This window comes from Sciurus vulgaris (genome assembly GCF_902686455.1).
Source record: "Sciurus vulgaris genome assembly, chromosome: 7".
In the NCBI taxonomy this organism is placed as follows: domain Eukaryota; kingdom Metazoa; phylum Chordata; class Mammalia; order Rodentia; family Sciuridae; genus Sciurus; species Sciurus vulgaris.
In genome coordinates, this window is record NC_136467.1 from 74,375,023 (window position 1) to 74,401,592 (window position 26,570).

At 44.3% G+C, this 26,570-nt stretch overlaps 2 protein-coding genes across 2 annotated transcripts in view; one reads left to right on the top strand and one right to left on the bottom strand.

Moving 5' to 3' along the window:
* Positions 1-3,111: 3,111 nt before the first annotated feature.
* Positions 3,112-9,231, bottom strand: LOC306665732 (S-methyl-5'-thioadenosine phosphorylase-like; the record flags this gene model as incomplete). The annotated part of the gene is made up of 3 exons (XM_079147370.1): positions 3,112-4,897; positions 5,040-5,116; positions 9,154-9,231. The coding sequence occupies 3 exons, from the start codon at positions 9,229-9,231 to the stop codon at positions 4,054-4,056; spliced, it is 999 nt and encodes a 332-aa protein (XP_079003496.1). The 3' UTR covers positions 3,112-4,053.
* A 548-nt stretch (positions 9,232-9,779) lies between these two features.
* LOC306665733 (gamma-aminobutyric acid receptor subunit rho-2) overlaps positions 9,780-26,570 on the top strand; it is a gene marked incomplete at its 5' end in the record, with an annotated part of 51,644 nt that continues 34,853 nt past the window's right edge. The window contains 2 exons of the mRNA XM_079147371.1: positions 9,780-9,784; positions 15,013-15,119. Of these exons, the coding sequence (XP_079003497.1) occupies positions 9,780-9,784; positions 15,013-15,119 (112 nt within the window). The remainder of the gene's footprint in view (positions 9,785-15,012; positions 15,120-26,570) is intronic.

Consider the following 26,570-nt stretch of genomic DNA (forward strand, 5'->3'; position numbering starts at 1 on the left):
CTTTCTGGCATGATCAGACCTCAGCAAGTGCAGTTGGGTCCTTCCTACAACTCTGAACTTCAGCCCACTAGTGAGGCTGATCCTTCATTCCCAAAGAAATGGGCAAATGTTAAAAGTTACACCATCCATAGCCTCATGCCATAGACAAAAACTAACTCAATGGATTGAAGACCTAAATCTAAGAGCTAAAACTTTAAAACTCTTTGGAAGAAAACTAAATTGTCATGGTGGGCTAGGGAGTGGTTTCTTAGATACAAATCAAAAGTTCCATTACATCAAAATAAACTTTCTCCAAAGAACACTGTTAAGTGAAAAGATAACACAGAATAGGGGAAAATATTTGCAGATCAAGTGTCTGATAAGGGACTTGTACTGAGAATATCTAAACAAGACTTATAATTTAATAGTAAAAAAGAGACAACCTGACTTTAAAAAAAATGGCAATACAAATGGCCAATGTCCACATAAAAAGAATCTCAACATCGTTAGCTGTTAAGGAAATATATATCAAAGCCACACAAATATATCACTTTATACTCACAATGGATGGCTAGAATAAACGCCAGATAATGAGTGTTTGGCCAGGATAAAGCAAAATTAGAACACTCCTACATTTTTGGACCATAAAATGATGCAGCTCCTTTGAAAATAGGTTGGTGTGAGGGTCCTCTCTGCCATGTCCCATGTGGAAGAGAAAAGGGTTAACTGCTGGAGGAGATGTTGACGGTTTTTCTATTACCCAAAAAACTTATCTACTCAACAAACACACAAGAGCCAATACTCTTTAAATGAGAGGGCCATGACTGGTTTGGCATATCAGTTCTGGCTTCTTATTACAACTCGCTCGACTCTCCTTTATAACTTACAGGTAAAGGGGGCCAGGACTGGGAGGAGCTTCTATGATGGTCAGGATAGGGTGGAGTTAGGGTAGCCATTCTCTTAGGGGAAAAATTCCAGAAGGAGACAGGGAACCACTCCCACGCAGTGCCACATGCTTCCCAGCAATTCCTAGAAGCCAGGCTTCTGTGTCCCATGGCTCAACCTAGTCTGATTCTGCTAAATAAGGGCAGCTTCCCACAGGTTAGCAGTTCCTCAAAAAAGGAAACAAGCTTACCATATGACCAGTAATCCTACTGCTGTGTATGTACCCAAAAGGAAACATCTTCACATACAAACATGCAAATGTCCATAGCACCATTGTTAATAGATAAAAGGTGCAAACTCACATGACCAGCTGTTGAATGGATCAACAATTGTGTTCTGTCTAAACTATGGAAAATTATTTATCCATAAAAAGGAATGAGGTGATGAAACATGCTAAATATAGAAAAACCTTGAAAACATGTTGAGCAAAACCAGGTATAAAAGGCTGCGTATTGCATGATTCTGTTTAAAGTGTTCATAATAGGCAAAACCATAGAGAAAGACTGGTGATCGTTAGGGGCTAAAGAAAAGAGAGAATGGGGAATGACTGCAAATGGGCATGGGATTTCTTTTTTTCTTTTTTAAGTAGTAGATGGACATAATACCTTTATTTTTATGTGGTGCTGAGGAGTGCATTCGGTGCCTCACATGAACTGGGCAAGCTCTCTGCCACTAAGCTACAACCCCAGACCCTGGGTATGGGATTTTTTTTTTTTTTTTTTTTTTTTTTTTGCGATGCTGGGGATTGAACCCAGGGTCTTGTGCTTGCAAGGCAAGAGCTCTACCAACTGAGCTATATCCCCAGCCCTGGGTATGGGATTTCTTTGAGGGGAGATTAAAATATTCTAAAATTAGTGGTGATAGTTGCACAATTCTGAATATGCTAAAAATCACCCTTTAAAAGCATGACTTTATGGTATATGAATGATAATTAAGTTGTGGTTAGAAAATTATACCATCTGGGGCTGGGTTATGGCTCAGTGGTATAGCACTTAGCATGTGTGAGGCATTGGGTTCGATCCTCAGCACCACATATAAATACATAAAGGTATCATGTCCATCTAAACTAAAAATTTAAAAAAATAAATTTAAAAACCATCTATCTCTGTGCTTCTCTTCCTACTATAATCATAATAATTGAACTATTGATAAGAACTTCAAGGAAATAATTGGTAGAATCTACAGTTGTACCTAGAATGCAACGAAACAACAATTTCTTGAAAACTAACAACATCCAGGCACAATTCTAGGGTTCCAGAGAATTATTCCAAGTGGAAGAAAGTAAAACAGAGATCTTTTTGAACAAAATCCATAAAAAACTTTGTTTTCATACTTCATCACTAAATTTTTACATTCCTGATCTGGGTTCGATCCCTATTGCTGCAAACAATAAAATTAAAATTCCCTGGATAATTCTAGGAATGGCCAGATTTGGGAACCACTGAATGAGTCCCTGTACTCATGCATCCCACTCTCATTGTGATTTGAAATTACAACTTGTAATTACATGGTAATTTGCCTTCCCACCACATCCCACAACTGAAACAGCACCTGTCGAAGTCAGGGATGATACCCAAATTTCCTGCTCTCATCTTGCTTGACCTCTGTTGACCACTGGCTACTAACTATCCTCCTCCTGAAACTTTCTCTCTTTGATTTTCATAGTCAATTTCTTTGCTGGTTCTTCTCTCCTTTTGTTCTGGCTGCCCCATCCATTCTTCAAGAGTATAAATTCTGCAGGGCACAGTGGAAGATGCCTGTAATCCCAGCAACACTGGAGGCGGAGGTAGGAGAATCACAAATTCAAGGCCAACCTTAGCAAGACCCTGTCTAAAATATAAAATTTAAAAAAAAAGCAAATGTTCTCCAAAATCCTGTGCTTAAACACGGGCCTTTTCTATGCCCCTGGAAAAGCTCCCTCTTTCTTGGGGTTAAACTCCCACTATATTCTAATGACTCCCAAACTATTTCTCTACTCCATACCTTTGTCCTGAGCTCCAGGCTCAGACTCCAGCTGCCTGCTGGCTATCTGGAGGTCTGATGGCTACTCAAACTCCACGAGTCAATATTTATCTCATCTCACATCCAAGCTTGCCCACCTGTAATGGATATCCTCAGTTATTGGGGGTACCCTCCAACTAAATTTCCAGACCCAGCTGCAAATGAGAATTCTTTTTTTTTTTTTCTTTTAAATTTTGATTTATTGCCAGAAAGTGTTTAAATACACTTCTATTTTTCAACTTTATTATTTTACTAATTGTAGAAAAATGTGAAGATACAGAAAGATTCAAAGAAAATTAAAATTATCTAGGATCCCTTTCCCAAATACAATAAAAGATTATGTATACTTCCTTCTGGTCTTTTTACATTCATATAGCATTTTAAAACAAATCTAGTATAGTTAAAATGTTCCCTTTTTCTCCATTTCATAATATACATTGACCATTTCTTTAGAACATTAAATATTACATGAAAACATGATCTTCAGCTGATTGCTTTACAATCTAATTATAACTAAACCATAATTGACCTTCAGTTGTTGGAAATCCAGATTGTTTTGAATACTTGCTATCGTAACAATAACTGTTAAACATCTTTCTTCATACATAGATTCTGTATGTATCTCTGACAAATTTTTAAAGAGAAATTTCTAAGAACACCCAACAAAGTGCATAAATATTTCTAAGCCTTTTGATACATTTTACCAAATTGCCCTCCAAATAGATTGTACCAATTTACAATACATAGCTAGAGTTCCACTTCTTCCTCATATTCCATGGCAACATAGGAAAGTAGATATTACCCTCAAACCTTTATTGTTGCACATTTAATAGGGGAAGTGAGGTGAGAATGCTCACTTCTTGGTGTTTTCCCCCAAATGTAAGACTGCCCCTACGTTTACTGTTCGTTTGCTTTTCTCTGTGCTGTCGAGCAGTCTCAGTCTTTAAGGCAGGGTCTCCAGTACATGCAATGATGCAATATCCTCCCACATGCTCTTCTTTTGCAGGCAAGGACATAAGAGCTCCATGTCTTTCCCAAGTTTTTGCTTGTTTTTTGTTTTCCCCTCAAGTTAAGCAAATACCCAAAATGACTGGAAAGTCTTCTTTTCTTCTGGGCAGTCATACTATTTTAGTGTCTTGGTAATAAAACAGAAAACTGGGCCATATTCTTCAGGTTATGGAGTGTTTCTGACCATTCCATGGATCCTATCTGAGGTATGGCAGTGAGGAGTAAACTTTTAGCTTTGTTGGCATTTTCTTTCAGGGTCTTTAAAACCCGGTCCACTGAAACAGCTTCCTCGTGCTCCTTCCAGCAATCATAATCTGTTGCCATGGCGATGCCTGCATAGCAAATTCCAGCCTCCTTAGCAAGAACCACCTCTGGAACTGTGGTCATATTGATCACATCTGCCCCCCAGGTGCGGAACATGAAGCTTTCTGCCCGGGAGCTAAAACGAGGTCCCTCGATTGTGACTATCGTCCCCTTTGAGTGACATTGGAGTCCTAGCTTCTTAGCAGTTTCTATGAGGACCTCTCTTGTTTTGGGGCAGAACGGCTCAGCCAATGGAATATGGCATACTCCTCTGGCACAGGAATGACATCCATCATAGAAGGTCTGAGGCCTCATGGTGGTCCTGTCAATGAACTGATCAATGACGACAATGTCACCGGGCTGAATCTCCTCCCTCAAGGAACCACAAGCTGTTGTCACTATGACATGCGTACAGCCCTCCTTCTTCAGAGCCCAGATGTTTGCCTGGTAGTTGACTTTTGAAGGCATAATGGTGTGGTGCCTCCCATGTCTTGCAAGGAGGACACAATCAACATTTTTTATCTTCCCCAAAATTAAGGCATCAGATGGCTTGCCAAATGGAGTATCCACATATTTTTCAATTCTTCCTTCTAAAATTTCTGGATCATCCAAGCCTGTTCCACCAATTATTCCAATCTTTCCGGTTCTCGGGCTTTCTTTCCTTCATGCCCAGTTGTAACGGGTTCACGAGAGTGGTAATAATGGGTCGGTATAGGGGAAACTTCTATTGATTCAGACTCTCGCTTTGTACTTTAATTAGCTCCTTAACTTTCACCAGAACCCTGTAAGAAGAGCAGTACTACCAAGTCGGCTCAGTACCAGATGCCTCTGCGCCCCGGCAGCGAAACCGGGGCCGGCTGCATTCCAGAAGTTCTCGCGGCTGCAAATGAAAATTCTTGATGTCATTGATTTCTCTCTCCCTTTCTCTTAGCTCCTTGAGCAGGACTCATCAAAAGCACTCCACTTCAGAACTAACTTGACCGTCTCATTCCTCTGCCTTCCTTTCTCTTTTCCTTTCCTTCAAGAAGAATCTCAATCTTTTCAGTTATTATAATTTCCCTGTTCCAAGTGATCCCAAGTAGGGATTCCTTAAAAAACAAAGTGGATTGTGTCATCCTGCTTTGCTCCTTTTGATTCTTTCTTCCCTACAGGATAAACCACAATTCTGTTTCCGTTCTGGCTCTTCCTTCTTGCCTCTGTGTCCATCTCCCTACATTTCTACCACACTAAATTCTCCATTTCTAGGACATGGAAGCAAGCGATAAGTAGTTTTTAAACATATGGTATTTTGTTCTGCAGTTAAACCTAACTGTATATATCTCTGTACTTCTAATGTGCATAATTCTATATTGCAGGAATCAAGCCTAATTTGTGATGTTTGACTCCACACATTTCAGGATCAGAGACCAAAGTTAACTTAACACTCATGATAGGAAAAAGAGTTTACATAATCATGAATTCTTGTTTGATTTATGCTAAACAAAATGAGGATGTGTTTTATGCTTTGATAAAATACATTTTCACTGAAAACAAACAAGCAAATAAAAAAGTGTGTATTTGAGCAAAAGCAGGACTTCTTCGCCATAAGAGAAGCACATTCTCTTAGATCAAGAAAGAAAGCAACGCTCTGAATGCTGTTTCTCAGCATCTCCTGAACATGTTCATGTACTCTTCTTGCGCAAATCCATGCTGACTCCCTGCTGATGTGACAGACTGGTTTTATGCAGCCAGAGAGATGGATTAAAGATCTCAGCAAAAAAGCTGGCATGTTCAAGAGATTTATTTTTTTTTTTATATAACAGTTTTAGCCAAAGCCGTTCTAGGGTTGAACGGAAGCAGAGTTTTCCAGGGGGGCAAACTTCTTGACTAATGGCCAATCTCTAACAGCAGGGAGGGTAAAGCCTGGTGTTTGTGTCATGGCCTGGTGGGTGGCGTGTGTGGGTGGAGGATGTACGAGTATCAAATAGTAACTCGGGAAAATCAGCCTCAGCAACCATGCCCTTGCACAAGCCCCTCGGAGCAGCACCATTAAGAGGCTGAAGACGGAATCAATGGTTGAGCCAGGGAGGACCTGCTCCACTGAAGGTCACTGGAAAGCAGACGGTTGCATCGTAGACGTACACAAAATGCCTTATTTTACAAGACTCATTTTGTTTTTGTTTTGCCTGATGGTTCTTGGGGACAGCAGAAGGCCCAGGAGGAAAAGATGGACAGGGCAGCTGGAAATGCCCAAGCCAAGGTAAGGTCAGGCGGGAGGGAAAGGAGGCCACTCTGCAGTAGCAGCTGCGGCATGTGGAGGGGAGCTCCCAGGAGGACTGGGGGGCACATCCTTAAATGTCCTATTGGAAGCCTTTTCTAATCAGAATAAAAGCACAAAGATTGTGTCACAGGCAGCAAGAAGGAAGCTGGACTACACTGAGCCTTGCGTTCAGATGCCTCCGTTCAGCCCCAGCATTTTGACTTAAGGCAGATAGTTGAAGATGGTGGTAAAAATCTCTTTAGCCTTCTTAGATTGTGCTGCCTTGTTTCTCAGGATCATGTCCAGTTGGAACCATAAAGGCCTTTTAAACAATTACAATCAAATATTTTGGCATGAGAAAAAAAAAAAAAAAAAAAAATCTCCTGAACTCCTAGGAAAAAATGTCGGGTTGGGGAGGATTGCAAGTTTGAAGCCAGTACGGACAACTTCGTGAGACTGTTTCAAAATAAAATGGGCTGAGGATATAGCTCAGTGGTAAAGTGCTCCTGGGCTCAATCTCTAGTACTAAGAAACAAAAATCATAGCAACTGAATTTCAGATTCCTGGTAGGATCTTAATTTATCTCATCTCTATCTGTAGCTCAGTGGTAGAGCAGTTGCCTAGCATGCCTCAGGCCCAGTGTCCCATCTGAAGTGCTGCAAAGAAACAAGAAAAAATGTAACTGGAAGTGGTCTTCCTTAAATTACTTGATAGAGAATAACATTGTAGCATATTGGGTTTTATATTACTGTTTCAAATCTTAGAAAAAGTGTTTAAAATTTGATAAAATATCAGAAACATATGTGTGGACAACAGTGAATGCCACTTCAGTAGGTAAAGGACATTTTCAACACATACCAACTCGTCCCTGAATTTTTAGTCACAATTATTACATTAGAAACCTCAGTTCCTTAGTCTGATTTGAACTGATGTACGAAGCATGATCTCCAGGACATTAGGACTGCTAGGCACGAAGAAGAAAAGAACAGCTCTAAGATATGAACGCCATGTGTGGAATGGTACACATCATTTCCCATTCTGAACACTGAGGGAACTAATGGTTTTGAACATAGACTAGTGTCTTGGTGTGTGTGAGATGCTGGGGATCAAACCCAGGGCCTAGCACATGTTGGACAAGAGCTCTCCACTGAACTACGTACCTCTAGTCCTAAATTTATATCTTGAGGCACATTTTTTTGGTTAATGATCTCAAAATATTTTTGATCACACACCACTATCAGTAAAATTGTTTTTATTACATAATACCTGTGGAATTCGTGTGCATCATAAAGTACTTTCTTTTCTTTAGTGACAACTTTAAAAAATGATATGTATAATATTCAAAATGATATCTACAGTGTATACTTTCAGATTATATGCATGTACTTTTATACACATGTATATTAAATTAAGATTTGATTGCTTCCTTATTTTTGGGAAAAATGCAAATAAGAATTGTAATCGCTACCTCTGGCACCCAGTGGAGACTGCTCCTCTGGGAGATATAAATATTCTCTTAAGGATTATTCCTACTCAGCCTGAAAACAAACAGATCAAATCTTCCAGGATGAAGGGAAAGGGCCCCACCTTATAGGGCTTATCCTGGTTACATGGCTAGAATCATAGGCTTGGAAGGACCTTAGAGGTCACGTGGTCTAGTCACTCCCCGAAGTTCTAATTTGGGGCAATGTGAACAGGTGTTATGTGAAAAGGAGGTTCTGGGGTCAAAGGAGATTGGAAAATCCTTGTTTAGGTCATTTTGAACAGATGTCTTTGCAGCAGAACTTCTAAAAACTTCATTATGCAAATGGACATTGTGAACCTTGAAGAGGGAGATAAGTTTACAGTATTCCTAGGAAACAACAATTACTTTGTGGGATTCCTGTCCCATGGAACATGCGTTAGGAAATTGCCCAAAGGGATTCATTTTACAGGTGCATAAACAGTGACTCAGAGGCACGAGTAAGTTACACAGTGTGCTGGCGGCTTCAAGGACTGTAACAGAGGTTCCCAATGTACTCAGACTGGAGTACATTGAAGAAAAACTGAAGCATTGTCTGAAATGATCTATCCCCGAGAATGGTACTGGGGTTCAGCTGGAACCCTGTGATTCTCGGGAACCCCATGCCACAGCATCTGTATCACTTATCAGAAGACCGCGAGTCTCATTTCCAGACACCTGCATGGCATGGGGACAACTTGAATCTGATTCTTAGAGGTAGAACACTTGTTTTGAAATTCATCCCAGTAAGTGGTAAAGTGGGAAGAGATGAACATAACATAATTCTTGATCCAAGGCTGGGAAAAAGGATATAGAACACAGTTCTGGGCATTTCTGCACCTACCATGTCATGCACATGGTCAGAAAATCATAGAGCCACATCTCCCTGTGAAAACTTTCAGTCAGGTATCCGACACTTTAGTTTCCAAAATTACTTTCATGGTGGACCCCGAGGGGGTATGCTAGACTAGTCAAATGACCAAGTCTTCGTGTTTAGTCTTAGAGCACTTCTTGGAAGTTCCAATCACATACTAACATGCACACAGTTATACATACACACTGTGTACCACACACATGGTTATACAGTCACACACACATTGCACATGGTCACAGTCACATGCCCCACTGATGTCCTGCCCCCATTAGTCACTCCCATATAACACATGGTCACACTTACACACACTGTCAAGACCTCTTCTATCCTGTCAGCCCTCCAGGCTTTACCCTGGCGGAGGCGCTCATGCAGATCAACCATTCTGCCTAGTTTTTCAGTGACTGCTTCCAGTTTTCTGATGCTTCGTGTCCCTACTTGCTGAGTCGCTGCCACCGCCTGGGTGCTTCCTCTCAGCTGTTGTTTTGTTCTGTTCTTCCTGCTTCATCTCCAGGTTATCCCCACTCCTCCTGGGTTGCTGCACAAGGGCCTCCTGACCACATGTTTGCTTTCCTTTTCCCTTGAGAGCTAAAAAGTAAACCAAGCTCGGGACGGTGGGAGTCTGGCCCCTCTCGTCTCAGAGCCTGGAGTCCCTTCACATTTTCCTTTCCCATCTACTGCCTCCTTGGGACACCTGCCTCTGGCTAGCCTTCTTGGTTTGCATCATGTTCTGTTTTGTTGGACTGGTAAGCACATTCACCCTCTGGCCACCCAGTGACTGTGGTCCATCGCTGAGAGTCTAGGGAAGGAAAGGAGCTAAAAGGTCAGGGGAGCTAGGTTGAGACCAGGTTCTGTCACTCTCTGGCCATGTGGTTGTGTTTCCTAATCTTCCTGAGCCTCAGTTTTCTCCTGCTGAAGAGGAGGGTGTGAGAATGGGGTGAGTTGTGCCAAAACCCAGAGTCGGGGCCTGCACAGAGAAGGGGTGCCATGTGCCAGGGCATGGTTATTATGGTCACTAGTGTTGCCAAACAGACCACAACAACATGTCCCCAGCCCTGCTTCCAAAGGCGTGGTGATCACATTTTCTTCTACTCTCGCCCTCCCTCTAAAAGGTGGTGTTTGAGTCCTGTAAAGGTCTGGCTGCCCTGCGGTGGGTCTGAGGGCTCAGGCCGCCTGCATGCAGTTTGGCCAATGTCTGTGAAAGGATGAATGGAGTACCCTGCTCAGGCAAATAGCCCAAGGCTCAGGATCTCAGTGACTTGAGTTATAAAACAACTGGTCCCTTAAAAATATTTTGAGCCCTTAATGGTGGTGGGATTTAAATCTCCTCTCTCTTGTTGGGGTGGTGGCATTCTGGGACTTCCGGTTCCTTAATCCTTCTCTAAATAGATGTGGAGACTGTGTTGACAGGAGGGATTTGCTCCTGTGAGGCAGAGGGGCAGTGAGCCGGCTGCACTCACAATTTAATGTCTATGATCTGCTAAGCCCGTGGCTGAGCTCTTCATCCGCCTTCCCTGGTGTCTTTGCTGGGGTTTATGGTCATGGCCCCTCACACTGTCACTGCCTGGAGAACCAAGCCTAGTCCCACTTGACTCCTGGAGGCAAGGCTTGGGGAAGAAAGGAGTGAGGGAGGAAGTTCCTGGCCATGACCACACACACTCCGAGGCCCACATCCAGCTCTAGGGGAGGAATTCGACTGAAATTTCCCTCCTGGTGTGTGCTGCTACAGTGGGTTTATCTAAAAGCAAATCTGATCATGGCTTCTTCCTCCATCAGCTTAACACCTTTGGTTGCTTCTGCATTGCCTTTGGATAAAAACAGACTTCGTCATGTAACTTCAAAGGTTCCACCTGGTCCCTGTGTGTCTCTGCAGCCCTATTCTCTCAGTTTCAGCTCTTTCTGATTAACATCCACTCATCCTCCAACAGAGGTCACTTCACACTTAGCAAGTCCCACTTCAAGCTGGATGTGTTATTATTTATTTATTTAGTACTGGGAATTGAACCCAGAGGGGCTTAACAGCTGAACAACATCCCTAGCCTTTTATTTTTAATGTTTTTAAAATATTGAGACAGGGTCTCACTAAGTTGAGGCTTAGGGCCTCGCCAAGTTGCTGAGGCTGGCTTTGAACTTGTGATTTTCCTGCCTTAGCCTCCGAGCTGCTGGGATTACAGGCATGTGCCACTGTGCCTGGCTGGATGTGTGGTTTAAATGCCTCTAGGACATTCAACCACAAGTGTTCAGTTATGTAGTCGTCAGATGTAAAGGTCTAGAGTAGAGAGATGATGATGACCTAGTATACTGATGACAATGTAAAACACTGTCATAAGTAACCCTCCTGAAGAGAGTGCAGGGAAAAAAGAAAAGGTGGCTAGGACAGGGTCTTGAGGACACTGTCATTTAAAGGATAGGCTGAAGAGGAGAGGGGGCAGCAATGGAGACTGAGTCAGAGAAGCAGACTGAGTCTCTGACATGGTCAGAGAAGCAGGAGGAAACCCCCGTCCTGCCCACCCCAGTGCTTTGTCCTAAAAGACAAAGGTTTTAATGGAGCCAGGTTCTGCCTGTTCTAGCAAGGAAACTGAGGACCTGGGGCTGGGCATGAGTTGGGAGAGAGGGGCTGGTAAGTGAGGAGGTTGGAGCACATCTTTGGGGAATGAAGTATTTCTTGGAAGGGAGAATAAGTTTATGGGTTTTTTTTTTTTTTTGGCAGAACATATAATGTTTAGGACAGTGAAACTATTCTGTACGATGCTATAGTGGTGGCTGCATGTCCTTATATATCTGCCATGTCCACTGATGTTCATCACCAAGAGTGAACCCTAACATGAACATGAAATGTGCCAGCGCAGATTCATCAGCTGTCACAAATGCACCCCTGTGGTGTGGAACGTGCACACTGAAGGCAGGAGGTACACAGGAACCACCATGCTGTGAACCTAAGACTACTCTGAAAAGTTAAGTAGTTAAGTCTTCAAATATTGTTTTTAAAAAGGAAACAAGGAAGAATATAACACCTGCATTGTTATCACTGTCAATAAATTTTGCATGAAGTGTGAGTTAGAGGAGGACGTGGGGGGGTCTGGACAGTTTTTCTACCTGCATCTGGCTCAAGGTGGGAGATTCTGGAATCCAGTTTGAATGCTGATGGGGATGTGCAGTGAAAGAGGGAGAAACTGAGGACGTGGGGGTTAAAGACAGAATTCAAAGGGCTCTGTGGGAAGGAGGGTCAGGCACATCTGCTGAGCCCCCAGGTCCTTCAGAACTGTCACAATTGAAGAACATGAAAACAGGGTATTTTGAAGACAGCAACAGGGTTCAAGAGCTAGAGGGTGCCCACATTTGGAAGCTAGATGGACTGAGTGAGCTGGGTGAGGAGTCTGTCCTCATAAGCCAGACTCGTCCCAGGATACCGCCCTTGCTGTTCTCTCTTCCTTCACATCTTCTCATGGCTCCCCTTCTTCCTCCCTCACTCCTTCCAGGTCTCAGACTCTCTACCCTTCTAATCAGCTCTGTACCCCAACCCATCTCTCCTTACCCTGCTTCATCATTTTTTGTGGTAGTTGGCACTTCCTGAAGTTACTTGTTTATTGTCATGTCTCCCACAAGGTTATAAGCCCTGGGAGGACAGTGGCTATACGCACCCCCCCATGACTAGAACAGAGACGGGCAGAACAGAAGTGCATAGGAATGTGTTGAGCAGATGAACTCGAGGCCAGGAATTGAGGAACTGTGCCACCAGAGTCGGGAGGGCTGTCCATGTGTATGTCAACAAGGTTGATGGGAAGGACAGAATGAAGAGAACAGATGGAGCCAGAGCCCTCACTGGAAGTGGGGGAATGACTGGGAGTCTAGGGCTGTCAAAGGGGCCAGGCAGTTCCCAGAGAGGGACTTACAGTGGAATCTGTTTGGGACCAGGGCAGCCCAACCTTTTTCAGTTAGCATGGAACTAACAAATTTTTTTTGGTGGATTGTGGAAATGTTACGTATCTGCACTGTCCAACATAGTAGCTACCAGTGGCTCTTGAGCACACACATGTGTGGCTGGTATAACTGAGAAACTAAATATTAATTTAATTTTAATAAAAATTTAAATAGTCACCTGTGACTAGTGGTTACTTTATTGATCAGTACAGCTTTGATTTCTCATTGAATCACACCATCTGAGGCAGAGCTGGTAGAGAATGAACATTAAGAATTTCATAGGAAGAGGAAACATGTTGCCTTCCTCTGAGTTTAAACAGGAAATACATTTGTTTCAAAAGCAAATAAAGTGTAATGACATGGAAAATAAAATGGGGGTATGTACAAATGAACATGAACACTTGAAACCTCTTCATTTACTTCTGAAAATCTTCAATATGCTGCAAGTAGAAGAATCACAGGCCCTGAGAGGCAATCTGGTTCCTTCCACATGAGAATTAGCTTTCTTTCTTTCTTTTTTTGGTACTGGGGATTAACTTAGGAGCACTCGACCACTAAGTCACATCCCCAGTCCTATTTTGTATTTTATTTAGAGACAGGGTCTCACTGGGTTGCTTAGCTCCTCGCTAAATTGCTGAGGCTGGCTTTGAACTTGTGATCCTCCTGCCTCAGCCTCCCCAGCTGCTAGGATTATAGGTGTGGGCCACATTGCCTGGGGAGAATTAGTTTTCTCACCTTTTACAGTAATCATCAGTACAAACACGGGCTCTAGGCAGCTCTCTGGACTCTGCCAAAGGCATTGGAGTAAGGTATATCCTAGTGGTTCTTGAAATCAATGTGTTGTACCCCGAAATCATTTAAAAACCTCCCAGTGCTCCAAACAAACCCATAAAATTCAAATCTCTATGCATGGCACTAGGTAGGCATCAATAATTTGACAACCTCCCCAGGTGATTGTAGTCAGTAGTGAGGTCTGAGAATCACTGGTTGAGCTAACAAGACACAAAGCCAGATAGAGCTTATTATTGCAAGGTATTGCATGCTCTAAAAATGCTTAGTTTGGAACATTGTTCTTCAGCCTTGACTGGCTGGGAATCAGCTGGGGGACTTTAAAAAATGCTGATGCTCAGGTCCCACCCAGAGATATGAATTTGATTGGTCTGGGTTGTGGCCAGAGCATCAGGACTTTTGAAAGCTCCCAGAGTGACTCTAATAAGTGGTTAAGGCCGGGAACCATCTGGATAACTTTGACTGTCAAACAGGCTAAAATGAAATTGGTTAAAAATTCCTTCTAGGAGCCGGCCATTGTCCTGTCATGCTGATTACATTTACCGAATGCCCACTATGTGCCAGGCATTGTGCTTAGTATGACAGACACAGAAGTGAACTTAGAACCAACCCTTTTAGAAGGTTAAATGAGACACATGTAAAATAACTCAGGTGCCAGGCCTAACTAGTAGGCCTTGTAGGAGGAGCATGTCTGTGGATTGGGTTGTCTGTGAGAGGTTTCCCTTCTTCCCTTCCTCTTCTTTCTCCCTTTTCTTCTCCCTCTCCTTTCCTTCATTCTTTACTTTTTTCTTCTTTTTCTGTCCGTTTCTTTCTCTTTTTCTTGTTTAGTGATAACCTTGTCAATAGACAATTGCTGTAGAGTGTTCTGGATTTGACGCTTTGGGATTATGTGTGGTTGAGGTGAAGACCAGGGTCTGGAAAGAGCCTGTGAAAGAGTGAAGAGAGAATCATTCCTTTGGCACCTTACTTAGAGGCTGGGAACTAAACCAGGGCCTGTAGTGCCAGGCGCCAGCTCTGGCTCTGCCACCTTGCTGGGTGTCCAGAGCAACTCAATCCACCTGTGGCCCTGACCTGCTGGCTGTGCGTCTGTCCCGGGATGGAGGCCCCATAGGGCCTCTGCAGGCCTGCTGCTGGGACTGATGGAAGAAGCGTGAGGTCTGATTGGATAAAACCATCATTAAAACTTGGACTACACTTGTCTCACAAGCATATTTATCACAAAACCAATACTATAACAACACATGAGAAAATTTTCAGACAATTAGGAGCTTGCTCCTCTGCCCAGGAGGTCATCTACTTTAGGAGGGCCTGGTCCTCAAGTGACCTTTCTGTGAGGGTTCTCGGTAGTGGTGGTGGGTTCCTTTAGCCCTTCCTCTCCTTGACTTAGGAGGACAAGGCAGGATGGAAAAAAAGGTGCCTACAGGTAGATCCTACTTTTCTGGTTTTTCTTTGCAGTAACTCCTACAAAAAGAACCTCGATGTGACCAAAATCGGAACAGGAAAACCTCAGCAGCTTCTCAGAGTGGATGACCATGACTTCAGCATGAGGCCAGCCTTTGGAGGTAGGACCATGTCCTCCCCTCACTGCTGGGTGGGGCCTTGTCCCCAGGGCCACTGCATATGCTGCTCTTTCTGGTTCTCTCAGCTACAGTTCTTCCTGGGGGCAGGTGATGTTCCCTCTCCCAGTCAGAGAAGCCCAACCCAGCTTGTGGAGTTACTCTTCCCTAAGGAGAGAGTGGGCAGGAAGTGGTGGAGCAGTGGAGCTGTTGACTGAAGCAGAGGTGGGTGACTCAGCTGTTTACCTTCACAAAGGAGACAAGCGCAGCTGCCAGCCTTCTTTTGCTTAAAAAAAAAAAAAAAAACTGGCAAGGAAGATCTGGACACAAAACAGTTCCTCTGCTTCATTGCTCTGGATAGCTGGAGATTTCTGTTGTGAGGGGGCCATCTGCTTTCCCATGAAGGAGCAATCTAACTCCATTATGAAGGCCCCTCACTCACCTGCCCCCCAAAGAGTGATGCTGCTTTTGAGCTCAGGACAGGAAGGCATCACTGGTGACTGACCTCAGGAACTGAAGAAAAGCCACAGGGGGCCCTTCATCTTAGTTTTGGCTGCCATGACAAAATAGCACAGTCTGGGTGCCTCTGAAACAACAGAAAAATTCCTTCTCCCAGTTCTGGAGGCTGCAAGTTCAAGATCAAAGCACTGACATCCTGGGTCTGCTGAGGGAGGGCCCACTTCTGGTTCACAGACAGCTGTCTTCTCACTGTAACTTCACATCATGGAAGGGGTGGGGGACTTTTCTGAGGTCTCTTTTATAAGGTCACAAATCCTATTCATTAAAAGGCTCCACCCTCATGGTCTGATCACTTCCCAAAGGTCTCACCACCCAATGCCGCCAACTTTTGGCGTTAGGATTTCAACATTGCATTTTGTGGGCATATAAACAGTCAGACCACAGCGGTTACCTGCTGTCTGGCCAGGTAGGGAATAGGGTAAGCAAAGTAGATTGCATGGGATCCTTGGGTCAACTTGTTACTTGTACATGTGAGGAAACAGGCCCAGAGTATTTCAGCAGATTAGCTACGGCAGAGACAGACCCAGGCAAGCCGCTTCCCTTTTGCCTTTATCTCTGCCCTTGACTCTCTCTCAGTACCATGGTTCTCTGGGGGTAGCAGGAAAGAGTAGGGTGACCTTTAGGCAGGTTACCAATCTTTTCTGAGCCTCTGTTTGCTTGTTTATAAAATGGGGACAGTAATCCCTAGAAGTGGGGCTGTTGTCCAGATTAAGCAAGATAATGTATGTAAAGACCCTGACACATATTCGTTCTTGTCCCCTCAGAAAACCCAGCTGTCAGACCTTCCTCTTGTGTGACTGTTAAGGGATTAAGAAATTAATTTATCCCAGAGGTCTTTACATTTTAAAAGGCACTAAATTCCCTGAGCTCTGGCACCTGCTAAACAGATGGAGAAAAGTAGGCGGCAGATTACAGTCCTGTGATTCCTCTTTCCCACGGGTAACCTCATTTACCCTCTCAGGTCAAGAGAAAACCACCAGATTTCTGGTAGTTCAGGTTTCCTCGGGGCTCACCATGGACAATTCTGCCAAGGAATTTTATAATAAAGTTTTACTGAATGTCCAGCATTAAAATGGTTGTTTCTGCTTCAAAGAGTCTAAGCAAGATGCCCCTATAAACTGGAAGCTCCACCTTGCTTTTCTAGAACAGTGCTGATTCAGAGTTCAGAGAATTTGCTGGGTGGCTAGGAGCAACCATAGCAGGAAGGTGAATGACAGCTAGCACTGTTATAGAGAGCATCTCTGCCAGGTATCACTTCAACCAAGGTACTTATATATGTGACTTTCCCCCCTGGTATTGGGGATCAAACCCAGGGCCTCACGCATGCAAGGCAAGCGCTCTACCAAAGAGCTGAGTCCCCATCCCATATATGATTTTTTTTTTTAAAATATTTTTCTAGTTGTCAATGGACCTTTATTTTACTTATTTGTTATGTGGTGCCGAGAATCGAACCCAGTGCCTCGCACATGCCAGGCAAGCGCTCTACCACTAAGCTACAACCCCAGCCCCCATGTATGATCTTGATGTAATCCTCTCATAAACTCTTTGAGGTAGATGGTATTATTTCCCAGGTAAGGAAACTGAGGCACAGAAAAGTGAAGTGAGTGGTCCAGGTCATACTACTGGGAAAGTTGAAACCTTTCTCCTAGCTCGGTTTCTTGTTTCTACTCACATGTCCCTTGATGCAGGACTGGAATAGACAGTTGGCACAGGAGGCATGCTGCCTCTAGCCACAACACTTTTAAGGTTCCCTCCAAAAGTTTTATTTTAAAATCAGAAGAAAAACTGAAATTTTAAGTAGAAGGAATCATTTTACTATATACTATTAACATATTTGTCTTTATATCAATGCATTTGTTAAAATACATATGTATATATATATCATATATATATATATGTATATTTATATTTTATATACTCTGTATAGAGGAAGAGGTTCCTGAAGGTGAAAGTGCCCAAGGTCCTCAAAACTCATAAGTTGTGCTGCCTCACCATGGTTCTGTGGGGCGCTGTGCTGGGTGTGCGTGGTTAGAAGTCCTGTGACTATAGCATACTGGTGCCTAGGGGGTTAAGTGGTGACTACAAAATAGCTGATGGCAGAACTTTGTGTTTTTCTGTACCATCTGCTATAAAACTGAAAGCACTGTAAAAACAGCCTCTCTTTTGGAAGAAAGCAAGAATCCGCCCTCAGGATTGGCAGGTGAAGGTCTCCCTGCTGCATTCCCAGAAAACCTGGCCCATGCAACAAGCAGAACCATGCAACAAGCAGTAGCCCCAGTGGGGGGCTCCTTCCCCAAGCCCCATTCAGAAAGCACAGCGCACTTCCTATACCCTGATGACTGCATCTGTTGGGCCCATTGGCGGGGACTCCCAGAATGGGGAGGGTCAGGACTCGCCCCTGACTGGGTAAGCTTCTGACCCTCAGGAAGGGCCCTGACCTTGGGGAAGGAGGCCCTGACAGGAAGGCATCACCTCCCACCAGGTGCCTTAAGACCTGAGGCTCTTTCGAATCAACTGTCAAAATTGCAGTCACCAAAACAGAGTGGGGACACCCCTCCTTTCCTGGTTGTCCAATTGTCACTTGGCTGAAATGGAGAGGAGAGCGCACACAGTGAGACAAGGGGGCTCCATGCCCCTACAAGCCCATAAGTAAGATCTGTAGTGCTGGAAGTCCTGGGCAAGCAGGTAAGATGGTGCCATACCAGAAGGTAGCTTCCTACCTGTGCTTTCAATTAGTCTTCATAACCTATAACCCCTGGGGGCATCTGGAGATGGCTCAGAGCCAAGAAGTCTTCCTCCATTCCACCCATGCCTCTATCTGGGTCAGGGAGCAACGCCCAGGGTAAGGGAGCTGTGAAGAAGAAGGCTGGGTAGACAGCACATAGGTGACACCACTCAACTATAGAAGGTTCCAACAGGCGTGGTGGTGCATGCTTATAATCCCAGGAGCTTAGAAGGCTGAGGCAGGAGGATTGCAAGTTTGAGGTCAGTTTCAGCAACTTAGTGAGACTGTAAGCAATTTAGTGAGTCCCTGTCTTAAAAACCAAAAGGGCTGGAGACAGTTCAGTGGTAAAGTGCCTCTGGTTCAATCCTCAATATCCCCCTTCAAAAAAAGTATAGAAGATTCCCCAAGAGCAACCCTGTGACAGGTTCCTGCTTAGAAAGCAGAGCCCAGCACCCCTCTCTCTAGTGCCATGCACACTGAGCAGGACATTTGAACCAATATGTTCCCAGAAAGCACATTATTGTGGGTGTGCCTTCATTCCCATCTTATTTACCAAAGAGGGAATTCCTTGTGGATTGATGTTTAAAAGTAATTGATGGAGAGGAATTTATCTAAGACGAGATACCCTTGGATAACCTTTACACTCTGGGAAGAGAAAAGATTAAAAATCTAGAGCTTCCTAATAATCCCAGGGATCAGTTGAAACAAAAAATACCTTGTTTAAGCAACCAGCTGCCTGATTCAGTTGTATGTCCTGGTTAGAATTCCAGAGGCCCAGGGTTTCTCCTCCATTCATTGGGAAAAATTTTTAAATTAAATTTTAATTAATTTCTTTTTTTATTTATTCTAATTAGTTATACATAACAGTAGAATGTGTTTTGACACATCATACATAAATGGAGCATAATTTCTCATTACATTTTAATTTTTTCAAGTTGTGAAATATTGTGCGCTTTAAATTTACATAATTTTGTCAACCATACTTCACTAGAACTGAAAATAAAGTTTTGGTGAAATACACATAACATAAAATTTACCATTTTAGCCACTTTTAAGTGTATGTTCAGTGGTATTAAGTACCTTTATCATTTCCATAATGTTTTCATCTTCCCAGATTAAACTCCAGAGCCACTAAGCAATAACTCCCTGTAACCCACTGGAAAACATTATTCTGGTTTCTGTCCCTATGATTTTGACTATTCTAGGTACAGTTTTCAATTAGCTTTGTGACTAGTTTATTTCACTTAGCATAATGTCTTAGAAGTTCATCTGTGTTATAGCAGGTGACAGGATTTTCTTCCTTTTTAAAGTGGAATAATATTCCATCATATGCTTATATCACATTTTGTTTATCCATTCATTCATGGATGGACATATGGGTTGTTTTCATATTTTGGGTATTGTGAATAATGTTGCCATGAACATGGATATACAAATATCTGCTTGAGACTCTGCTTTCAGTTCTTTCTTTTCTTTCTTTCTTTCTTTTCTTCCTTCCTTCCTTCCTTCCTTCCTTCCTTCCTTCCTTCCTTCCTTCCTTCTTTCTTTTCTTTTCTTTTCTTTTCTTTTCTTTTCTTTTCTTTTCTTTTCTTTTCTTTTCTTTCTTCAGTGCTGGGGATTGAACCCAGGGCCTTGTGCTTGTAAGGCAAACACTCTGCTTTCAATTCTTGTGGGTTTATATCAAGAAGTGGAATTGCTAGATCACACGGTAATTCTTTTTTTTTTTTTTTTTTAAGGATAGATGTACTGTTTTCCACAGTGGTTGTGGCATTTTACATTCCCACTTGCACAGTGCTGATTTTTGGGGGGCAAGAAGGGTGGTTACCTGGGATTGAACCTAGGGGCGCTTAACCACTGAGCCACATCCCCAGCCCTTTTTATTTTTTTATTCTGAGACAGCATCTCCTTAAGTTCCTCAGGGACTCACTGAGTTGCTGAGGCTGGCTTTGAACTTGTGATCCTTCTGCCCCAGCCTCCTGAGCTGCTGGGATTATAGGTGTGCGCCACATGCCTATCCACAATGCTGATTTTAAAAAAATGTTTTTGCAGAGGGGGGTGCTGCTGGGGATTGAACTCGGGAGCACTTGGCCACTGAGCCACATCCCTAGCCCGATTTTGTATTCTATTTAGAGACAGGGTCTCACTGAGTTGCTTAACTCCCTGCTGTTGCTGAGGCTGGCTTTGAACTTTGATCCTCCTGTTTCAGCCTTCTGAGCTGCTGGGATTACAGGTGTGTACCATCACACCCAGCCTGATTTTTAATTCAGATCCTACGGATGAAGGTAAGGAAGGATGTGCCACCATCATGGATTTTCCTGAAATACATCCAAGCAGTTTGTCAAAATGGTTGGGAAAAATGGTGGCAATAACATAGGCAAAGTTTTCCAACCAAAATGCTTTGGTTCATAAGACAAATAAGTATTGTTTGAGCTGCTACTATATGTTGAGCAGGATCTTTAGCACTCACGACTCAGGAGCAAGCAAGACAGGCATGATCCTTAGAGTTTATGCTCTCGTCAGGAAGACCAGAGCACTTCATCCAGTGTTAGTGAAATCCTCATGTGGGGACATTAAATTATGAGGGCCACTGGGAAAGAACGTCCTGGAGTTGTTGGGTGCCACAGGGAAGGGCTACTCTGAGGAGAGCCACTGTTGCCTGGGAAGCTCACATTTTTGGAGTCCTTTTTACTTTCTATTACTTTACCTGAAACCACATATTATTCCCAAGCAGCTGACAACCTCCTGAGGAGACATCGGAGATTTAAGTGTACGCACGCATCACAGGAGCAACTAGGACATCCTTGCTGATGGAGTGGGGGAAGCGAGGGGTGGCCCATCTGCCTAGAGAGAGGACCTGCTCAGGAGGCGACACCGCAATGAGTGTGGAAGCATGTGCAGTGGGCGAGCCCCTGAGTGCCAGGGAAAGAGCAGCTCCCTGAGGCAGTATTATTCCTCATGCGGGCAAGTATAGACCCCGAGGAGTGCGGGGCAGCGGCGCTCGGAGGGGAAGGGCAGGAGCAGCAGTGGGCAGGGGCAGCTCTGGGGAGGCTGTGCTGCCTTTTGACTCTCAGCAGCACAGTCTAGGCTGAGTAATGTTTCAGGTTTGTGTCCGAGAGAGCTCACTGGGGCCTGCGTGGAGCACGCTGGAGGGTCTGTCCATGCAGGTCAGCTGCTTGGCGCAGGGTAGTGGGCAGAGGGTCTGGAGGGGAAACCAAGGCTGCCAGGACAGACCTGACCAGCTTCAGGCAGGGAGACTCAATGGTCTGGGAAGACCAAGGGAGCTGGAACCAGTCATGAGCTAGGCAAGTGGGGCCCCACTGGGCCTGTAGCACTTTTCCCAGATCAGCTTCTAGAACATAGAACCCTTCCTGCACCAACTTCACACAACACAGGGCTGACATGTAGGAGAAAAGGCAGGAAACATCAGCTTCTGTGCTTCCTTGAGATAACCACAAAGCCTAGAGCTTCCAGCCCTCCTAGTGACCTGTCAGCTCTTCCTCAGGTGATTCTACTGGAGACCAGGAGCCCTTTCTGATCATGTCTCCCCCTTGCCCTTTTCCCTTTCTAGATTATTCCAGTTGAATCAATTCACCCTTCAGATCTGCTGTTCCCTCCCCACCCAGGGCCCCAGGTCCTCATCCCCCGACACAACCTGTTCTCCAGGCATTCCTGGGAGCCTAAACCCACCCCAGAAAAATCTTATTCCTTAGTATTTCATTTTAAATTCATTAAGAAACTAAAATTTAAGTATGTATTTCTCTTTAGGATATAATAATAATACGAAAGTTGAAAGTACTGTCTTATACCAACACCATGGCCTTGATCCTCTAGCGTCACCCTGCATCCCCCCCCCCCCCCCCCCCCCCCCGCCTTCTCCTGGCCAGGTTCACCTTCTGGGAACATCCTTTCCTTGGTGGTGCTTCCTCTCAGACTCCAGGGCTCTCCATATTCTACAGGACGCAATGTAGTACTCTCCTCGAGTCAGATTCCTACACTGTTCTCCCCGTCTTTGCCCACAGACTGTGTGATCTTGGGCAATTGCAAAATAAAAAGGCTCAAGATCTTGCTCAAGGTCACACAGCCAGTAAGAGGCAAAATCGAGATTTTGCACCGAGGCAGTACAACCCCAGTGTGAGGGTTTCATTAACACTCCTATCAAAAGACAGTCACATTCCCCTCCCCCTTGAACCTGGGATGTCCTTTGAGATCAGTTTAAGGTACAGATTACATCAGGAGTGATACTGCTGCAAAACCTCTGCTATCTGTACTGAAGTCTCTTTAGCTCTTGTAAGGAGAGCCTGGGGGTGGAGGGGGGCAGCTTCTTGATGCATCCCATAGCTCCCTTAGGACCTTTTTGCGGGTGAGGGTGTGTACTACTGTGTCACTTCTCAAGTTACCACTCAGTTGCTTCTAGCTGGACTACATCCAGTGAGATGCCTTCCTAAGTCATTTCCTAGGGTAATTCTGACACATGATTTTAATATCTTGCTTACTGCTTCAGAACTACCTCATGTGAGGTATCCTGTGTTTGTGAGTGGAGAACCCCACCCAGGTCCCCACTGTTCTCCTGGTGCTTTATTCTGTGGCCTCATTTCTAGGAGAGAATCCACCCCTGGACTCACAAACCATAGGAGTCTGACTGCCAAGGCCCCAAATGCCACTCATCTTATTAACAGGGATTCACGTTGTGTTCTTAGCCCTTGTGTTTTTGCAGGAGAGGATTTCAAGCAAAGCATGAAATGTAATAAAAGTATAGCAGAACATACCTAGAAAGAAGGTACAGAAAGCACCCCCAAGGAAGAGGGTGAGTGGTTTCAAAGAGGAAAGGACCACTCACTGCTTTGTTCTCCAGTTTTATTGGGGCTTTTAGGGGAGGTCATTAAGAGTCCCACCCAAGAATTACCTCTGGGCTCTGGATTGACAGCCCACATTTGATTTCTAAACCTCTATTGCTCATTCTTTTATTCCTAGGTATCTAAGTGGAACACTCTCTCCCCAGAAGGGGAGAAAAGCTACAGACTTCAATAACAAAGCTATGCTAGCAACTTCAGGCATCCTGGGTCATCCTCACCCCACCAACAGGTCCTAATTGGAACTTGCTTTATAGAACTGATGGTTGGTGGACCTAGTCTTAATCATCTTGCTCTCCCACGTCTGGAGCTGTCTGGGCAGTGCTGTTTGAACAGGGCCTTATTAAAGATATTTTCACAATTGGGCCCTTTTGAGTAAGCATAAGGGTTCTTACCCCTTTGGTTTTTACCTCCTGAGTTTATCTTCCTCCAGTTGTAAGAGAATGGTTTATAGGGCTGAGATCAGTCAAGGGTCCTGAAATAGCCATCTCATCAGATCTTGCAGTGCTCCTGAGACAGGACTGGGATTAACTGATTTGCTCTGTACTATATTTTTTCTTCAACCCTGACCCACAGCTCATGTCTAATCACTACTTAATAGTCTGGCCCTGTAAAGCCCATGGAGCCAACTAAGGCAAGAACATGGTGGCCCTTCTCTCTTTGAGACTGTAACCTCTTTTGAGTGCCTCTTGGCCTTCCTCTCCCCACACTGGGTGAGGTGAGTGCCTTTCTTTAGAAGGAACAGTGTGGGAGTGAACTTGGAGAGGATCTGGCCCTCTGTGGCTTCTGCAGGCTTCTTCTCAGAAGCTGCTGCCCTGGGAGGGGAGACTCCTTAGAACCTTCCTCGAGGGCACAGACCCCAACCTCCACCTATAGCTTGCTCCTACTCACTTTTCTTCTTGCCCTTTGCCACACACAGCCCCTCCTCTGTGGCCACCCTTCCTTTGCCTGGTGCTTCCTGACTGTCTGAGGGAGGGACTAAGGTCACCACGCTCTGAGGGACAGGATATTGGCAGTGGAGGCGGTCTGGGCCCCCACTAGACAGGTCTGTTGTGTGTGTGTGTTTCCTCCAATTAAATTTTTCAGCTGAAGTATAATTGACAAAAATCGTACATATTTAATGTATGTGATTAATGTTTTGATACAGTATATACTTTAAGCCAATCACAACAGTCAAGCTTATTGACATATTCATCACTGTACTGGATACTTGACATTTGTTAAGAGGGTATATTTTGAATATTTTCACTGCATTCACACACACACACACACACGCTAACTGTGAAGTCCTCAGATCTCCAGAACTTACTCATCTTGCATAACTGAAACTCTGTAACCTCTGACCAGCATCTCATTTCCCTCATCCCCAGCCCCTGGCAACCACCTTTCTTCTCTCTGCTTTTATGAGTTTGACTGTTTTAGATCCATGCAGTGCTCAGACAGGTCTGTTTTGGGATATGAAACTTAATAAATTGGTCAAATACTCTGTGGAGACCTCTCCTAGGCATTTAGAAACAATTGGGTAATTGGAGTCAGGGTCAGAAGTGAGGCCTGGGAGGGAGACTGAACCATCAGAGCTGGTTGTGGGAGGGGCTGAGTGTCTGCCAGAAAGCAAGGGACCTGAGGACCTCAGCTGTGACCAGGAGACACAGAGCAGGGGCTTTCAAAAAGGAGGCCACCCAGAGAGGGGAGGAAACTGGGCAGGACAGCCGGAAGTGGGGAGGCTGAGGCAGAGTCCCAACCGCTGGTGGAGATGGGCTAGTCTAAATTTGACTGTAAAAGGAGGTGACTACTGGGATGTGAGCCCCTCTGAAAGCCTCCTGAGGTAATCCATTGGTTCTCAAACTAGTGTGAATCAGGCCCACCTGGCAGGCTTCTTAAAACCAATTCCTGCAGCTGGGTTTGTGGCTCAGTGGTAGAGCGCTTGCCTCGCATGTGTGAGGCACTGTGTTCAATTCTCAGCAACTCATATAAATAAGTGAATAAAATAAAGATCCATCAACAACTAAAAAAATATTAAAACAAAGAAACAATTCAGTAGGCCTGGGTGGGGCCCAGGAATTTGCAACTCTAACAAGTGCTCTTCATGCTGACCTCTGGTGGAGGGGAGAGCCACTGGGTCTCACCACCATGCCCAGCTCCCTGCAGTTAGGTAATCAGATGCCTCCCTCCAAGTGGAGGAGGTAGCACCCATCACCAGAAAAGTCAGGCCTATTGTAAAAGTGAAATGCAAGATTACATCCCCTAACAAGGGAAAAGTTCTCATGGCCACTGTTTAAAATTAACTCAGACCCTATAAGAAACCAAGAAAAGGAAGGAACATGAAAAAATTCAAAACCAAGCCATACAAGCCCCAGTACTGAAACTTCTGCTCCAGTAATGCCCAGGACAAGCCTGGTCACTTCAGGGCCTGGAGTTGTTGATGGGGGTCGGGGGAGAGAGGAGTCCAGCTACCTGGCTGGGACAGGGTGTCTGGAGAGATGACAGAGGCAGGGTGGAGAGGGCACCTCCTCACTTGGAAGCCTGTCCCGCACATCTGCTCAGGCCTCCTAACATCTCAGGGTGGAGGAAGAACTTCAGAGATAGAGTTGAGCATCAGGGCAAGTGGCAAGGGCAGGGCTGCTCACAGGATGGTGTGTGTTCCCAGAGAACAAGGCTGCACCCCTGGGGAGTCAGCTGTGGAAAGGAAATTTTCAATTTGTGCTCAGTTATTCCATGAACATAGTTTATAGGGCTGGGGTTGTGGCTCAGTGGTAGAGCGCTCACCTAGCATGTGTGAGGCTTTGCACCACATAAAAATAAAAATAAAGGTATTGTGTTCACCTACAACTAAAACAAAATATTTTTAAAAATAGAACATAGTTTATGCAGGGCTTAGGACACCTGAGCCAATGTTCTCTCCGTCCACCTCAGATACCCTCTCTTCACCTCATCTCTTATTTTCCTTTCTTTTTTTTTTTTTTTTTTGGTGTTAGGGATTGAACCCAGGACCTTGCACATGTTAAGCAAGCATGTACCACTGGGCTATACCCTCAGCCCTTAATTTTTTATTTTATTTTATTTTTTAATTTCTTAATTTTTTAGATAAGACACATATTAATTTTTTCTATGCCTTAAAGTAAATTACCACGAACTCAAGGACTTAAATTAACACAGATGTTACCTTACTGTTCTAGCATTCTGAAATCCAAAATAGTTCTCACCGGGCTAACATCCCTGTATCCAGCAGCTGTGTTCCTTTTCAGGAGGTCTGTGGTGAGTCATTTTCATGCACTTTCTGGCTTCTACAGGCTGCCACACTCCTTGGCCTTGGCTCTACCTCTGTCTTCAGAGTCAGCTCTCACATGTTCTTCAAACTTCTGT